Source organism: Antrostomus carolinensis, unplaced genomic scaffold, assembly GCF_000700745.2.
Source record: "Antrostomus carolinensis isolate BGI_N321 unplaced genomic scaffold, ASM70074v2 scaffold609, whole genome shotgun sequence".
Lineage (NCBI taxonomy): Eukaryota > Metazoa > Chordata > Aves > Caprimulgiformes > Caprimulgidae > Antrostomus > Antrostomus carolinensis.
In genome coordinates, this window is record NW_010338995.1 from 20214 (window position 1) to 36491 (window position 16278).

Sequence of the window (16278 nt, forward strand, 5' to 3'; positions counted from 1 at the left end):
TTGGTGTGTTTGAGGTTTCGTCTTTGACATGCTCTTTCTTCGCAATGATCAGTCACAGGGCTACCAGAAGCAAAGCATGAATAAGACTACAGTAAGATGGAGGCCAAGGCTCAAGAGATGACCTGAGTTCACTCTACCACTCTACTTTTCCAACCCTCTCTTTTTTCCCTTCCTCTGCTTACATTGTGTAATGGTGTGGTGGTAAATGTTGAGAAAAGTATTTTCTATTTTGTTTTATTTGAACTGTTCTTGAAGAGTAGAAAAGCTTATATAAAGAGATATAGGAGCTTGTTGGGTATAAAAAAAGTGTTGCTACCTTATAGTTAAGCTTAAAGTTGCTCATCTGTAAATGACAATGCATTTGGAAGTTAGAGAAGTGTGTTGATGATGATGATGATTTCAGTCTTTACAATATGTTGGAAGTAAATGTGTTTGAGTTTTTGTTTGTTTTGTTTCAAGGTTCAGGCTGAAGTAAACAAATTTTCTATTTAATTTCTATTATATTAATTTAAGTTTTCTATATGGGAATTACTCTTCCTTTCACAGCATGCTAATATGCTAGTCTGTATATAAAATAGTTCAATAAGTACAAGTTACTGGACAAGCTACATTTGAGATTCAAACCACTGCTCATAAGGGATGGGTGCAATAAGCCCGTATGTTTTATCAAGTGTATGGCACAGCTGGTAGTAAATGCAATTAAATTTTGAAGGTGTACATGCTGGGAGAAGACAAGTGATGCGTGCAAGTTAGTGCAGTTCTGTTGATTCTGATAGAGTGACAATCCCTGCAAGAAGCTCACAGCTCATTATATGTTACTACTTTTGGGGTATTCTTACTGTATCTACTTTACGAAGAATTCTAATTTTGGTATTGAGACTGGTGAAAATCGTATGGGGCCAATTTGTCACATTAGCGTAAATGTGCTAAAGCTCTCTGACCTTACAGAGTTATATTTAATCTTACACCCACAGAAAACCTGTTTTCAACTCTCAAGTTACACAAGTGCAAGTGTAAATGATGCTTGCAAACCTATGTCATTAACGAAGGGAATCTGAAAATCAAGGTGGGGCCTTTGACTTTTATGTGCACTAGTAGAACTAATTGTAATTAGATGACTTTACAGAAAATGTGGCAATCCTTGCATAGTCTGAAAATGCTAATTCTGTTTAATGTTGCTTCTGAACAAGCCCTGCAAGTAATTTACAACATTTTTCTCTCAATGTAGAAACATTTCATACAGTGTTATTTTTTAGTATCTTTTGCAATTTTTTTTAAATGTAGAAAGACTTAAGGACTACTTCCCTTGGAATATTATTAAATGATGTCTTGTCTGGATGTTTTAAGTTCCTAAGATTCATCCTCTTGCTCCTGACTACAGTTCTTTCTGAACTACGTAAGAATGTTTTCATGTCTTAATGAAAACTCTTTGAATGTTTTGGTGTAATTGTATGAAGAATTGCCTTATGAGTCCTCCACAAGTCCTCAGTGTGTCCCTGTCAGGATACACACAGTCTTTGCTTACTACTATGATGGAGAAAAGGCTGAGTTAGGCAATGCCTTCTTTGCCTCAGTCTTTACTGGTCACATCAGCCTTCAGAAATCTCAGGCCTCTGAGATCAGATAGAAAGTCTGGAGGAAGACTTACCCTTGGTGGAGAAGGAGGAACAGGTTAGGCAGCACTTAAGCTGCACATACATAATTCCATGGGGCCTGATGGGATGCACATACAAGCATGGAGGGAGTTGACCAATGTCATTGCAAGGCTGTCATCTATTGTCTTTAAAGGGTCATGGTGTTTTGGAGAGGTTCATGAAGACTAGAAGAAAGCAAATGTCTTCCATAACATCGTTATAGACACGCTGGCAGGGAGTGGCTTAGGTAGGTGGGCAATGAGGTGGATTGAAAACTGTCTGAATAGCCAGGCCCAGACGATCAGTGGTAGAACGTCCAGTTGGAGGCCAGTCACTAAGTGGTGTACCCCGGGGATCAATACTGTGGCCAGTAGAGTTCAACATCCTTAATCAAAGACCTGGATGATGGGACAGAGTGCACCCTCAGCAAGTTTGTAAGTGATAAAAAAAACTAGGAAGAATGGCTGATGAGCCAGGGGGTTGTACTGCCATGGAGAGGAACAGGGACCTTGACAGGCTGGAGAGAGAGGAATCTCATCAAGTTCAACACAGGGAAATGGAGAGTCCTGCATCTGGGGATATCTGAGGGTAAGCCCCTGCACCAGTACAGGCTGGGGGCCAACTGACTGGAAAGTAGACCTTGGGTTCTTGGCGGACAACAAGCTGAGCCAGCACCTTTATGGCCAGCAGCATTGTGGGCTGCTTTAGGAAAAGTGTTGCCAGCACGTGGAGGGAATGATCATTCCCCTCAGCTTGGCAGAGGTGAGGCCATATCTGTGGGGCTGTGTGCAGTGCTGGGCTCCCCAGTGCAAGAGAGACATGGAATTACTGGAGTGAGTCCTGCACAGGTCCACAAAGATGATGAAGGTTCTGGAACATCCTTCACATGAGGAGAAGCTGAGAGAGCTGGGACTGTTCAGCCTGGAGAAGAAAAGGCTTGGGGTGATCTTATCAAAGTATATAAATACCTAAAGGGAGGGAGTGAAGAACAGGGAGACACATTCTTCTCAGTAGTGCCTAGTGACAGGACAAGAGGCAGTGGGCACATGAAAGTCAATCTGAACATCAGAAAATGTTTTTTTGCTGTGAAGATGGTCGAACACTGGCTCAGGTTGCCCACAGAGACTGTGGAGTCTGCATTCTTGGAGATACTCAAAACCTAGCTGGACTTGGTCTTTGGCAACTGGTTCTAGGTGTCCCTTCTTGAGCAAGGTGTGGAACAGGATGATCTCGAGAGGTCATTTCAACCTAAATGATGCTGTGATTCTGTATATTCCTTTCTTCCTCCCAAAAAATAAACAAGATGGGATCCCTGTCGTGCTTGACAGTGCTGTTGCATGATATGATTTGCGAAATATGTTGGAAAACCAAGTTCTGAGCCTTATAACTGAGCTAATTATCTAAAAATTCATTTCCAGCACAGCAGCTAATTTGAAAAGTTAACTTGTGGAAGAGGCTGTGGAAGAACAGAGGGAGGTTTGCACTTTGGCAGGAATGTAGCTTTTAACTCTGTGATTCTGTCCCAGGCTTGTTAAAGTGTCTTTTTCCTGAAGACAATTTTTTAAAAAACGCAGAATGTTTCTTTCAGAAACAATTTCTTTCCCTTACGCGTTTCGTCTGTTAAAAAAGAACCAGCGTGTTTTCTGATGAAGACTGCTGACTAGAACATCCGTTTTGTATGACCAGCAGATGACGTCTCTAAATTAATCAATTCCAGTTCTAATGAAGTGACCTGTTTAAAATAGATCTCTGCCAGTATGTGTTTTCATGTCTTCAGCCTTTAAACTTTGAAGTGAATCCCATCATGGGATTTCAAGAAATGATCTGTTGCTTTCCATTCAGATTTTTCTGAAAAATCCTGGTGCTTCAGCCCAGTGTTGGAAACTTATTTTGATAAAAATGGTTTGAAATAGAAGCCCTTTTTGGTGCTTGTTTATAACTGGTGCAGTATATGATTCTCAGGGCTAGCACTCAAGCCTTCCTGTGCTGTTCATTCCCAGACTGAGCTGCGCACAACTCAGTAGCTTTTGGATTATGTTCTGACTGCACAGGAATGGAGCAGATCACTGGTTTTCTAGTTCAGCTTTGCAATTACATTTTGCAGGAGGGCAGGCAAAATATGCATGTCTTTGGCAATTCAGAAAAGCTGCTATTAAAGGATAATCACTCAACATAATCTTTTGCATGCTACCGCATGCTTACACATTGGTTACTACTGAACTGCGTACTATTTCTGTGGAAACGAAGAATTAAAAACCTGATTGGACTTTTATGACCCTTTAAAGGTAACAGTAGCTTTGTACTTGGTGGCTCTGTGTCAACACACCCGGTGTTGTGCTTACATGGTTGTTCTTTTTAAAGAAAATATGCATTAGTTAAAAAAGAGATGTCTAATTTTTGTGCTCTTAGAAAGTAATTCAGTAATTACCTAGAACAGCTAATGAGAAGAGAGGAAGATACAGAAAGGATATTTCTTACTGAAGATGACTGCTGTTCAGTTCCTGTGACATAAATTGTAGACTGCTACTTAAGATCCTGTTTTCTTGGAAAGTGAGAAAAACTGCAAACAACTGATGTCATTCTGCATACGTTGAAGGTCACTAGTATGTTGATAACTCTAACAGTAGAGTTGTGGGATTTTTGGTGCCTTTGCACATGCTCTTAAAATAGAGAATAGTTAATATAATTAAAATTATAGTCCTTATTGCAGAATGATCATTAAATAAACATGCCTGATCCTAATGTTACATTGTACTTGCCCTCTGTGATGAATAGAAAGTCTTTCATTGAAGTCAGTGCAACCGCTACTTTCCTGAGCACCTAAACTGTTAATAAGGTTGCTGGTCCTCACTGTGCACATTTCGTGGAGTAGCAATGAGAGACTGTTGCTGTTTTGTTAGTAACACTTGGAAAGGGATGGAGAACACACTACCTGTTTTAGCAGGAAAGAGAGAAGGATTTCTGTCCCTGGCTGAACGTGCAGTCTGGAGGAGAAAAAGAAAATTCTTAATATATGATTTAGTCTGTTCACTTTTCAATGTGCAGTTTGTTTGTTTTCTGATGCTGTTAACAGCTGAAGGTTACGCAGCTGTTTCACGTTCACTGCAAAGTTTGTTACCTGCCCACGTGTTCTCTCCCGCACGCTGGTGCCCGCTCCCTCCTGCCCCCCGGCTGGAGGACAGCCCACCAGGGTATCTTCTGGGAGGCAGCAGCACCATTTCCCAGTTGGAGCGGTGTGCAGTGGAGCTCACTGCTCTCAGTGCCATGTGACTAGAAATGCGAGGGACAGATTGACATCCGGCACACACTCTCCAACTCGTCAGATAGCCAAAAAAAAAAGCAGGGGTGGGAGCGAGGAGGGGAGGTTCCCGTGCTTTTTCCTGGAAAAAAATCCTGCTGGAGCTCGCTCGCGGCGAGCGCGGTTCATGGCAGTAACAGAAGCAGCAGTGCTTATTCGGTAGCTCAGTGCTCTCAATGAGGTCAAGCTGGATTAAAGGGAAACCTCCTGTGGACGCATCTACTGTAAGTTCTGATCCTGCTTTTTCTGTGCTCCCTCCAAATGAATCGGAGTCTGTTCAGCTGAGCCAGGCTTCAGTGCGTTATGTCTCCCTGACTGGTGATTTTGTGTAAGGTTGTCAGGTTTTATGTTAATTGAACTTGTCAGTAAGGCATCAGTCGGATAATAATGCTGGTGTATTTTGGGAGGAAAGGGCTTCCCGTTCTATCCTTTTATTTTCTGAGGGAGTGGGAAGAAGAAAGTGTGGTTTTGTCCTTTTGAAAAGCTCCAAGCTGTTGAGGTTACAGCTCACTAGGTTCTGTTTTATGTAATGTATGTATTCTACTTTCTAAATAAAGTAATTGTAAAGTGTCTTTCAAATGTCCTTATATTTCACAAAATAGCTATTCTTTTGGGAACAGCTACCTAAACATTTATTTAACTAAAAACAAAACAAAACAAAACAAAACAAAAACAAAAAAAAAAAAAAAAGAAAAGAAAAGAGAGAAAGAGAAAACACTTCATTCAAATCTTGGAAACATCTGTAGTAACTAAATTCCAGAGACACTCTTCTTACACAAGCTGCTGTTCACCTGAGGGGTCTCCGATGTGGTCGTTCAGAAATACTGAAACCTCATTCTAAGTATCAGCTGATTTTAATGAAACTTTTCAGTTGCAAAGACTTTCACAGTGAGATGAAAAATTTCCTGTTTTATGTAACGAACTAGCTGTTTCAGCAAAACTGCTGTTTAGTGTGAAGGAAGCTAACTTTTGCAGGTAGTGTTGTCTCATTTACAGCATGGAAACTTTGGGGAATAATGAAATGCTGGGCTGTAAATTTTTCAACTACATATATGAACCAATTTTTAATTTTTTTTTTTTAAGTATAAAAAACTTACCTGAATATATATATATGGAAGGCTTCAAGGGTGTTTTCAATGAACTGAAGAAAATAACTACCACCTCCTTGGATTATTGTTAGTAATGTATTGTAAACCCTGAGAGAAAATAAAGTGTCACAAATCATTATCCTTTTGTGCTCTAAAGTTCCTCTTGAAAGGAGATGGTATAATGTCTCTCTTGATCTTCAGCTAGTATATCTGCAAACTGGGCAGTATTGGCATTATTGTGCTGTGAAGCAGATGTTGTAAAGACTCATGGCATTGCCTTGTCTCCCAAAATATAATGGCTATGGGGTTTTTTTGTTTGTTTTTTTTCTGGAGGTGTGTACTTTAATTATAGTTGTCTTTTTATCTCCTTCAGTTAATAGTCTTGACTTTCTTAGATATCTAACTTCGAAGTTAGATAGAGGAATGGAGAAAAATAGTGGGAAATCAGCTCATGCAACATGTAGGTGTGACATATGATTATTTACTGGAGAGATTTATGAAAGAAACTCTTGAAGACTCATTTTTCAACTGTGTACTTCTATTTAATAGTAGAAGATCTGTTACTTTAATATGCTGTGGTTTTTGTCTGGCATCACTGCAATATAAATATGAGAAGATAATGTGTAAATTAGCATCTGATCCTTACCACTCTTGTTCTGAGGATAGGATCAAAATGCTCTATGAGCCCATCACTGGATTTTTTTTATTTTAAATTTGTATCTTTTCTTGGTTTTAACATAGGCCGTCTTTGGTTCTGCTGTGACAGCTCCATTTTTAAACATATATAGTGGGGAAAAAATGGTATTGTATCTTTTGTCCAGACGGTGATGTTTCTTTTTATTTCAGCATTCAGCTTCTGAGTTGATCCTAGTTGAAGATGAAATAACAGATACAGAAGATAATGAAGAGGAGGATTTAGGAGTCATGGATGATCAACGTAGTGTGATTCTCCATCTCATCTCTCAGCTCAAACTTGGCATGGACCTTACCAGGGTACGGACACTGTATCTCTTTTATCATTGTTCTTTTTTCTTCTCATCCTTCTGTGTGTGTGCATGTGCGTGATTCCTGTGAGCATGTTTTGCCCCCGTGGACAATAAAGTTTGCCTCTTTGTAAAGGTGTAGTTCCAGAGAGCTATGGAGTGTTGTCTCCTGCTAGGCAGACATTCACATGAAATGACCACATCAGATATTTTAGGGATGGGGGGAAAAGGAAAGAAAAAAGAAGAAGAAAAAACCCCTGAGACTCCTCCCTTATTTTGTTGTAAGTCTTTCAAAGCAACCCTGCGTTGTGTATGTGTCCTACATTTATGTTAAGTCAGGGTGCACCAAGTGTTTGAGGAACCATACTGTCAGTTTTATGGATGAAGGTTATATCTGCTCAAGTTACTGCTTTGTGGATTGTATTCCATTTAATTACTTTGGAGCTTCAAAACCGTGATGGTAAAGAAATGACAGTCTTCAGTGTATCACTCTTCGAGTCTGTACTAAGCGGCTCACCAGTTTAACCTTCTGTGCATCCTTCTGGTCCTGGAACTGGTATTGTTATGAGCTCATCCGTACAGATATGATCAGAGAAGTTATGATGTCTGAGAAATTTCCCGTAAGTTCTTAGAATTTTAGAAATAAGGTAGATGTTCTGGAAGGAGGGAATGCCTATCTTTGAATAGCCCTACATACCAGGGATTTAGTAATCTTTTCATGGCACTTGATAATCAAGTGGATTTTTGTAACGATATGGAATACCCTTTCCTTCTACAAAGGTTTTCTACTTAAAAAAAAAAAAAAAAAAAAAAGGCAAATAAAACCTCTATAACCCATTTCCCAGAAATAAGAGCTTAGTCTGACTTACTCCCTCTGCACATAAAAGAAGTTTGGAATGACTACAGAATTACATTTGCATATGAAGTAGCTATGCAGGAGATTCTTCTCATGGATATTGTGGTGTTCTGAAGAGTTCATCTGCTTTCCTTTTGAACTTACATATTAATCAAAATATATTTTTACTATCACTTTCTTATAAAATAAGACTTTCTCAGTAGTCTTTTCTCCTTCCTCTGGAACAACTGATAGTATTTAAAAATACTTACATTTTTAAGACTGAGCAATCCCATGGTGTGTTGCAAAGTATAGCTATTGAATAGCAGCACAGAAATTAATGTTTTGTTCTAAATAGAACAAAAGTTTCATATTTTCATTTGTGAATAGTTTATACCTGTCACTTCTTAGTATGTCTGGGGTTATGCACAGTTCATTTTTGGTTTTCTTTTTCTTAGATTCCTCAATTTTTTATAGCTCTTCTTCTTTTCTATGTTGGTTTGCTAAGGCTGTCTCAGTTCATAATGTTTAAACTAGACTAAGGTTCCTTATCTGTTGTTCTTGTGTCTGCAAACCAGTTTGTCTTTGGTAATCAACAAGAGTTTTCTTCCCTGCTTTCCAGTGTCATCTTTTTGTCACAGCATAGGAGGCAAAACCCAAACCAAAACCACACAGTTAATATAAATAAGAGAAATTCCTGTAAGTAAGAGAAGTGTAGACACTTACAAGAAAGGTAGGAAAGTAAATATATATGATAACCTATTTCTTACGTAGTGTTCTTAGAGCAGAGTTTTTGAGGATGGTGGTGAATATTACTAGATCTATAGCATGCAAAATACTAGCATGCATTAATGTGTGTATATAATACAGTCTGAAGAGAAGAACACGCATATGGCGGAGTTAGAGCTATCTCTAGTCTGTGTGATGCATGAATACACATATGAAGAGTATTAATGAGACACGCCACATGTGCACATCGCTTTTCTGACCATTTTGAGGATTAAAAAAAAAAAAATAAATTACAAGACAGCTGGCTGCCTTTTTATTAACTTTGCTTCCTGACATGAGGCCCTTAGGGTGACAGACGTGTGACGATAAAGCTTGGTTTGTTGGCTGCACCTCTTCTCATTTTTCATTATTCCTCTGAAAGTCAGATTTCTGGCAGCGTTGATGCTAGTCAGCTTCTTCTGGAAGTGGTTGTGGCACAGTAGTTGCTGATATCAGAGGATGTTTTAGATGTTTCCATTTTCCTGTGCCTTTTTCCCTAGCGTTGTTTCTTTGGCTCATTTTGTGAGTTATGGATTGTAACGTGGTATAGACATGAACAAACAGCTCTTCTGAGCCTTTGGTTGTGGATGCACAATCATTACCATCATGTACCATATCAGAGGAAACAGCATCTTTTCCTTTTCCTACAGGGTACTTGCTTATGTTAGTGTTGGCCTTGCCTGCGCTGACATCAGTTTCCCACAGGGATGATGGCCACATTTAATGTTGCTCAGGTGCTTCACTTTTGAAATGTGTCGTGCTGCCATGCCATTTAATGAGGAGTTAAACACTAAAAATCTACTGTGAAGGAAAACATCCACAATGAAGTAGTAAATGTGCATGGGGATTTGTGAGAATGGGCTAGGCTCTGTGGTGGCCAAATTGACTTCAAGAGCTGCTGGAGAGACTTGGGTAGGAGAGCAGTTTGCAGTAGGAGAACATAGTATAACACTGACACCTTGGACTGGGCTAGGACTCTAAATCTTGTTTAAATTGGAATTGCTAGGGAAAAAATGTTTCTAAATTATTTGTTCTTTGGACTTTTAAAAATGAAAAATAACACCAAAAATCACTGACAGCCTGATAAATATGTTAGCAAATGACATCTAACGGGTTGAAATTAATGCTGACTGTTTGTACAGATGGGTGATCACTCCCCCGCATTTCTTTACCTTCCCTACGCAGTTAAAATGTGCTAAAAATAAGGGCCTGCCATTCTGTGTAAAAGGGCTGCCAGTAATTCTGCAGCATATCCACCTGTTGTAAATTAACATTGTAGTACGCTCACCGTGTTGTAGATTTTAATTTGCTTGTTAATATACTTTTACCTTGTAATTTTAAAATATAAGCGGGATGAAAATAGCTCGTCTTACTCCCACAATGACACAGATGATAGTGGAAAGCATTTCTGCCTCTAAGAGAGGGACACCTCAGCATGGGGTACCTTGGTCAGATTTCTGACCTTCAGTCAGATTTTCTGACTGAAAAAAGTAGGGAGTGGTGCCAGCACCCATGTTTTGCCTCACAGTAAATGGTAGTGGAGATAAGTATCTTGGTTCTTAAGAAGTCATGCTCTTTTCCCATGTGCATTCAGATCTAATTAAGTATAGGTGAATTAAAACCTAAGAGATCATGATCAAGCTTTGAACCAATACCCTCTTTTTGACCTCAGTGAACATGGAAGAATACCTGTTAAACTGCTTCCTCTTCACATGGCGCATGAGGAGGAGTAAGAGCAGAGATTATTCTAGCATTTTAGAATGCAATCGGGAGATTTCAGTTCTTCAGCGAGTTGCTGTTTATTCTAGAGAGATTCTTTTGTCCATTTGATTGTCATGCTGGCTTTTTCTCAGACTAAAAAAATCAGGCAGTTTTGACATTTTATACAACTACCAAAAAAAAAAGTTGTAGTCCAAAACCGGTATAAAGAACATAAGTCCTGAGTGTGTTTTTCTGGACAGTGCATCCTGTTTGACTGCAGAAGAGCTGAACGCCTCATTCCTTTTGAAGTTAGAGTACTAGCACGGGTGCATGACAGTCCAGTGCCGGCAAGAAGAATGCTGTATGCTTCCAGATTTGTTTATTTCTATTTTACCTGTTTCTGCAGAAATCAAGATAGAGCCAATTAAAAAAATATTGACTGGTGTAATTTTTTTTTAAATTATTATTATTATTTTTTAACTATGTTAGTGTGTGGTGGTGTTGCATATTGAAACTTTGAGGCTATGAGATTATTTAGTAAAAGGCAGTGTTTCCTAGGCATATTTTGTTGTATTGGAGTTGTATAAGCTTTAAAACCCCAAATATTTTTCATACATAGTTCTGCCTCCTTTTGTGAAAACAATTCAATTACTCTCTGTTTTGCAGTGGAGCCTTTCCTGCTACAACGAAGGATGTAGTGCCCATTTTAGTTGGGCTTTTAAAGCAAGATCATTTGAGCTGGAGTTCAAGCTTTATTCAGATTTTAAATTGATTCTTGAAACTGAGTGAGAGTCCAGTGATTCTTAACATCTCATTCAGGGGCTGTGTTGGTGCAGCTGTATTACATATGTAGCTGCAAAGCACACAGCTGATATTTGTGAGAGTGGATATGAGAACTGTATGATCAAGTTGACAGGATGAAACCATAGCAGTCTTAATGTTGTACCATAAAATTTGCATCGTCCTAAGTATGGTCTCTAGTTTTCTTCTCCTCCATTTGTGCTAATAAAGGTCACTCTTTTTAGAGATGCACTTGCATATAAGAAGATGCAGAGTGCTATTTGTCCAAATGAGTTTGCTCTTTAAGGTCTCTGCAGTGAACTCTATATTACAGTCACTACTAGTATTTCTAGACACGAGTGATGGGGTTTTTTTTCCTGTGTTTTGCTGTCAGCTTTCTTCCTTGATAACCTGGTCTTTTGAGTGTACAGTTTATATTAAAATGGAACCCTGTATGGAGGTTCACTAATGCTGAATTGCATTTTTTTAAGATTATATTGGATAATGAGTATTTGGTCAGAATGAGAATGTTGAAAGTAAGACAGAATTGTTTAATTCAGTATATGGCTATAAATACTGTAAGAAAATCTCCTACTTTGCATTTTGCCTTCTAAAGTTTTAGTTCTCACTTCTAAAAACCAATCTCCTCAGCCCCTTGCTACCACACCACCATAGGGACTGTAGGCTGTCATTGTTTGCCACACAGAGTGTTAAAATTAAGGTCCTGCATCTTTTGGGGTCTCATTAGGTGAGTAACAGAGACCATGTAGAGTTCTTAAGGCTCACAGAGTAGATTCAGAGCAGTATTACAGATGGAACTTTGCTTGATTCATAGCTGAACTTGTAAAAATTACTAGCCTATAAAAGACTGTATGTGTGTAAATAAGGTAGAGAAGGAGAGAGAATGAGCGTGTATGTTACCAAATGGAGTGGTGATCTGTGGTTTTTGCAGTTGTGGTGTGTTCACTTACTATGTAACTGCTAAGGCTGAGTTTGAGCCCTTGTGACTGGAATTTTTTTTCATGTTTACAAGTTTTCTTTGAAAAGAGCTGAATGATGAATATAAGTTTGACAGCTTCTATTTTGTTATCCATGGGATCCAAAAGCACTGAACTTTGCTTTGGTCCCACTTAGATTGCAAGCTGGGGCGGCAGAGGGGAAAGCAAATGTGTTTATGTTTGAATGGTGGCTCCCTGCCTGCAGTAAGAAACCCTTGCTTTTGGGAAAGGGAAAAAGTAAATGCAATGAAGAATTAAAGAGGAAGGCAGAAAACTTGCTTTAATAGAGGACAGCTGTTGGTCTGCATCTGGTGTCATTGAACCACTTTGATTCTAGACAAATCTGTGTGTGCCAGAAGTTCTCTGTTAGTCGTGCAGGAGACACCTTTGAGCTCCCCTGGGATGGTCGTGAACAAGGTGTGGAGGGTGAGGGAGAAAGAATGGAGAGAAAGAAATTACTTTAGGGCCCGTAGCCCTTCTCTGTCTTGCAGTGCACTCTAGGGTGTTTCACTGAAAACGTTTCACAAAGTGTTATTCCTCAGTGGGTGACTTTGGCAACATCAGCATTGCTGGATGAGCCACTCGAGGCTGCATCCGAATCGCTCAGGGCTGGCTCCTTCCAGCACAGGCTGTCTAGTGCTCCGTCCCAGATTTTTTCTGGGCCCCCTGTAGCCTCTTTAGTCCCAGGACATAAATGTAACAGTTTGTGCAGTTTTTATTTGTTTCAAATTGTCTGAAATAAGGTGAAGGCATGCAGGGGCCCACTACAGTAGTATGGTATGATCTCAAACTGAGGGGACATGCCGTGTACCTGGGGGTGACAGGATAGCGTGGAGGTGGCAAGGGATTTGACTTGGGAGGTGGAAGGAGACATGAGACATATGATTAGAGTATAGGGCAGAGGTGGTCAATCCGGGAGCATTTTCTTGCCCTTGGCAACTCTTGGAAACACACCCAAGATTTGGTTTTGGTTGGATCTAGTTGGCTTGGTTTGTTAGAGTCTGGTAGAGACCTAATATGGATGCATTGGGTGGTCAAGGGCCAGGAGTGAAATGGGAAGCCCAGATGCTTGACAGAATGGGTAGATGTTCACCTTACACTTCACCACTTACAGGTTGGTGATGTGTATGTTTATATAAAATATTAATCTTTTAGTCATTTGGGAGGGTGTGCCCCTCCCTTTTTGGAGGTTTATGATCCATTTGGTTTGTTGATGTTTGATGTAAATGAATTTACATCAAAGTATGTTTTTATGTCCTGTAAACAAGGAGAACAATAGTTGGTTTGTTAACTGAGAGGAGAGGAAAAGGCAGATTTCCATGTGAGCGGAACAGCCCATCCCTGTTGTGTGAGCTGCTGTTGAGAATCATAATGAAATAGGAAGCAGCCTGCATGGCTACCAAGGCTGCTGCTTTTTCCTTCACTCATGATTTACGCTGCAAAGAAAATGAAATTGCTGTGGCAAAGGGGAGGTAAATATGCTGTCCCAGAACTTGGCAGGGCTAGAATTGCAGCTGTCTTAACTGTTCTCCCCCCCCCTTCCCTCGCGGTAGTATGATCATGGGGAAATCATATCTACCTTTGTCTGCTTTGCATACAGGTAGTGCTTCCAACATTTATTTTGGAGAAAAGATCCCTGCTGGAGATGTATGCAAATTTCATGGCCCATCCAGACCTGTTTTTGTCAATTGCAGCTGGAGCCACTCCTGAGGAAAGAATTATCTGCTTTGTGGAGTATTATCTAACAGCTTTTCACGAAGGCCGAAAGGGAGCGGTTGCCAAGAAGCCCTATAACCCTATAATTGGTGAAACGTTTCACTGCTCGTGGGATGTGCCTAAAGATAAAGTGAAAGCATTCAGAACTAATGGTGCCTCTGCGGTTTCTAAGGACCCAACCAAGGAGTCTGGCCAGGACCAGTCCGCGTGCTACAAGCTGAGGTTTGTAGCTGAACAAGTATCCCATCACCCACCGGTATCTTGCTTTTACTGTGAGTGCAAAGAGAAGAAAATGTGTGTGAACGCTCACGTATGGACCAAAAGCAAGTTTATGGGCATGTCAATAGGTGTTTCTATGGTAGGTGAAGGTAAGAAATGTGCCTTTATTTTGGGTTTTTTTGAGCTAATGTTGTGGGTGTCAGCACAACAGAAATCCAGATATTTTCCTGCTTGTTCTCCCTTTGACCTTTCATTTGAACCTTGTGGCTATTTGCTTTTATGAAGTTTGGAATTAAAACTGTAGGGTTCATATAACTTTTTTCTGTCCAGACAGTATGAGACATGTGCATTACCTATGTAAATGTGTGCTTATGTGTATGTGAGGCTGTTAATTATATCCGAAGAACAGTCGGATGTTAAGTTGCAGTAGCAAATGGCCACTGACAGCATATTCTGTAAGAACATTCTTATTTGTCTTGCTCACTTTTAAAGTAATATGCAATTTGGTGTGGGACAGTTTCACAACTGGAACAAAGCATTAGGAAGAAACATGTTTTTACTGAAGGCTAATGTTCTTTTTTCATAGTTTCTGCAAAGAATCACGGATTCTGTAGTGTTTACAAAGCTAGTGTATTATCTCAAGCTTTATAGCAAGTCATGTAGTTGGGGTATAAATCATGATTTGCCATATCATACGTGTGCAGTCTGTTTCGTGATAAGCCATTGCTCAACATGAATTCAGAAATTCTTAATGGATGAGCTGAACTGATAAACACACCTGTACCAGTGTTGTTACTGACTGCTAATATGTTGATTCAACGTTTCTAAGCGATTTAGTCACTCTTTTGCCATTTGATTAATTTCCTGTGTATGGTTTTTAGTGTTTTGTCTTAACTAGTTTTTAGACTGTAGTCTCAGCAGTACCAGGACAACTTATAGCAAGTGTTTCTTTTTGTCATCATTATGTTAAATACTATGATATTAAAGGTAGTAAAAAAGTAGATTGGGAAATGTAATGATTTGGTTTTGCTTATGAATAACAACAAAACAATTATGATAGAAACATACAGATATTTTCTGCTATTTTTGCTGGCTAGAACTAAAGAACAAACTCCAACAGAAGGGCTACAGTAGCTTCTTTCCTGATGGCGATATGTTCCCTTTCTTGTAGAAGAGCCATGAAACTTCTTTACTACTGGATTTGATATTGTTATGATAGTTCAAGTCTATAACAGCACTGCTGTTTCCTTCTTCCTGTGATTTAAGTATTTTGCTTTTAATACGGAGTTAAGGAAGTTGAGGGGGGAGTGTCAGAGGGGAAATCAGTCCTTCTGTCTGTCTCCTGACTGTACTGCTGCCAGCCTGAGTCACTGGCTCCGCTTGCTGCGTTTTCCAGGGCATATTTGTTTCTAGTACTGTTTTTCTCAGTGAAGGGAGCTATGTGATAGAAATAAAATTAAACACAAAGTCACTTATGATTATGTACGAGTAGGGAAATTTCTTTTTTTTGCTGCTAGTGCGCACAGTTCCCTGGGATTGAGGGTGTCTGCTGTGGTTGTTACTTAAGACTACAAAGTCCTGATGTGTCCCACTTTTGAGAGAGACAGGGTCTAGGAATGAACCACTTCCCTACCCCAAGGATTGTTTAATGTGTATTTGTGAGAATAAGTTCTCCCCTATCCCCTTTGTGTTTTTCATCATCCTGGAGATATCCCGGAAGCGGAGGCAGACTTTGGGGAATGTCTACTATGGTGAACTCTTTTATTGCAAGGTTTGCTGCTGTCTTTATGGTGGATATTTTGGGATGGAGGTTGTGTTTACCAGTTTAGAGTTATCATTTATCTTTTTTGTTCATGTAAGTAGTGCAGAAGCATGCAGCCTCATGGTGACAGCATTTCTGGGAAGTGATGGAGAAAATGCAGTGCAGCCCAAGCATTTCTGTTGCGTATTGAGGACTGGCAATAGGCAGCAAGAAGTTGTACCACTGAAGCTTTTCTGTCATCTGAAAACAGCCAGCCTAAACCTGGTTTAAATTATTTGCTTCACAGTACAGTTTCTTCACTTGAAACTATACTTTCTTCAAATTTTAAAAATTTATTTTAGTCCCAGGGAAGTCTTCCTAATTGAGTTGATGTGTAGATTTGTCAAGTTGTGCAAAAATTAGAATCTACTGCAGATGTTTTTCTCATGTGCTGCATAAGTATAAATTCTGTATTAGATTGAGGTCAGCATGAGTACTGGGGAATAGATTGCTGAAC

At 39.6% G+C, this 16278-nt stretch overlaps 1 protein-coding gene across 1 annotated transcript in view; it reads left to right on the plus strand.

Annotated features, from left to right (window-relative positions):
* OSBPL10 (oxysterol binding protein like 10) overlaps positions 1–16278 on the plus strand; it is a gene marked incomplete at its 5' end in the record, with an annotated part of 39139 nt that overhangs the window by 11803 nt on the left and 11058 nt on the right. Inside the window, 2 exons of the mRNA XM_010175666.1 lie at positions 6867–7013; positions 13686–14169. Of these exons, the coding sequence (XP_010173968.1) occupies positions 6867–7013; positions 13686–14169 (631 nt within the window). The remainder of the gene's footprint in view (positions 1–6866; positions 7014–13685; positions 14170–16278) is intronic.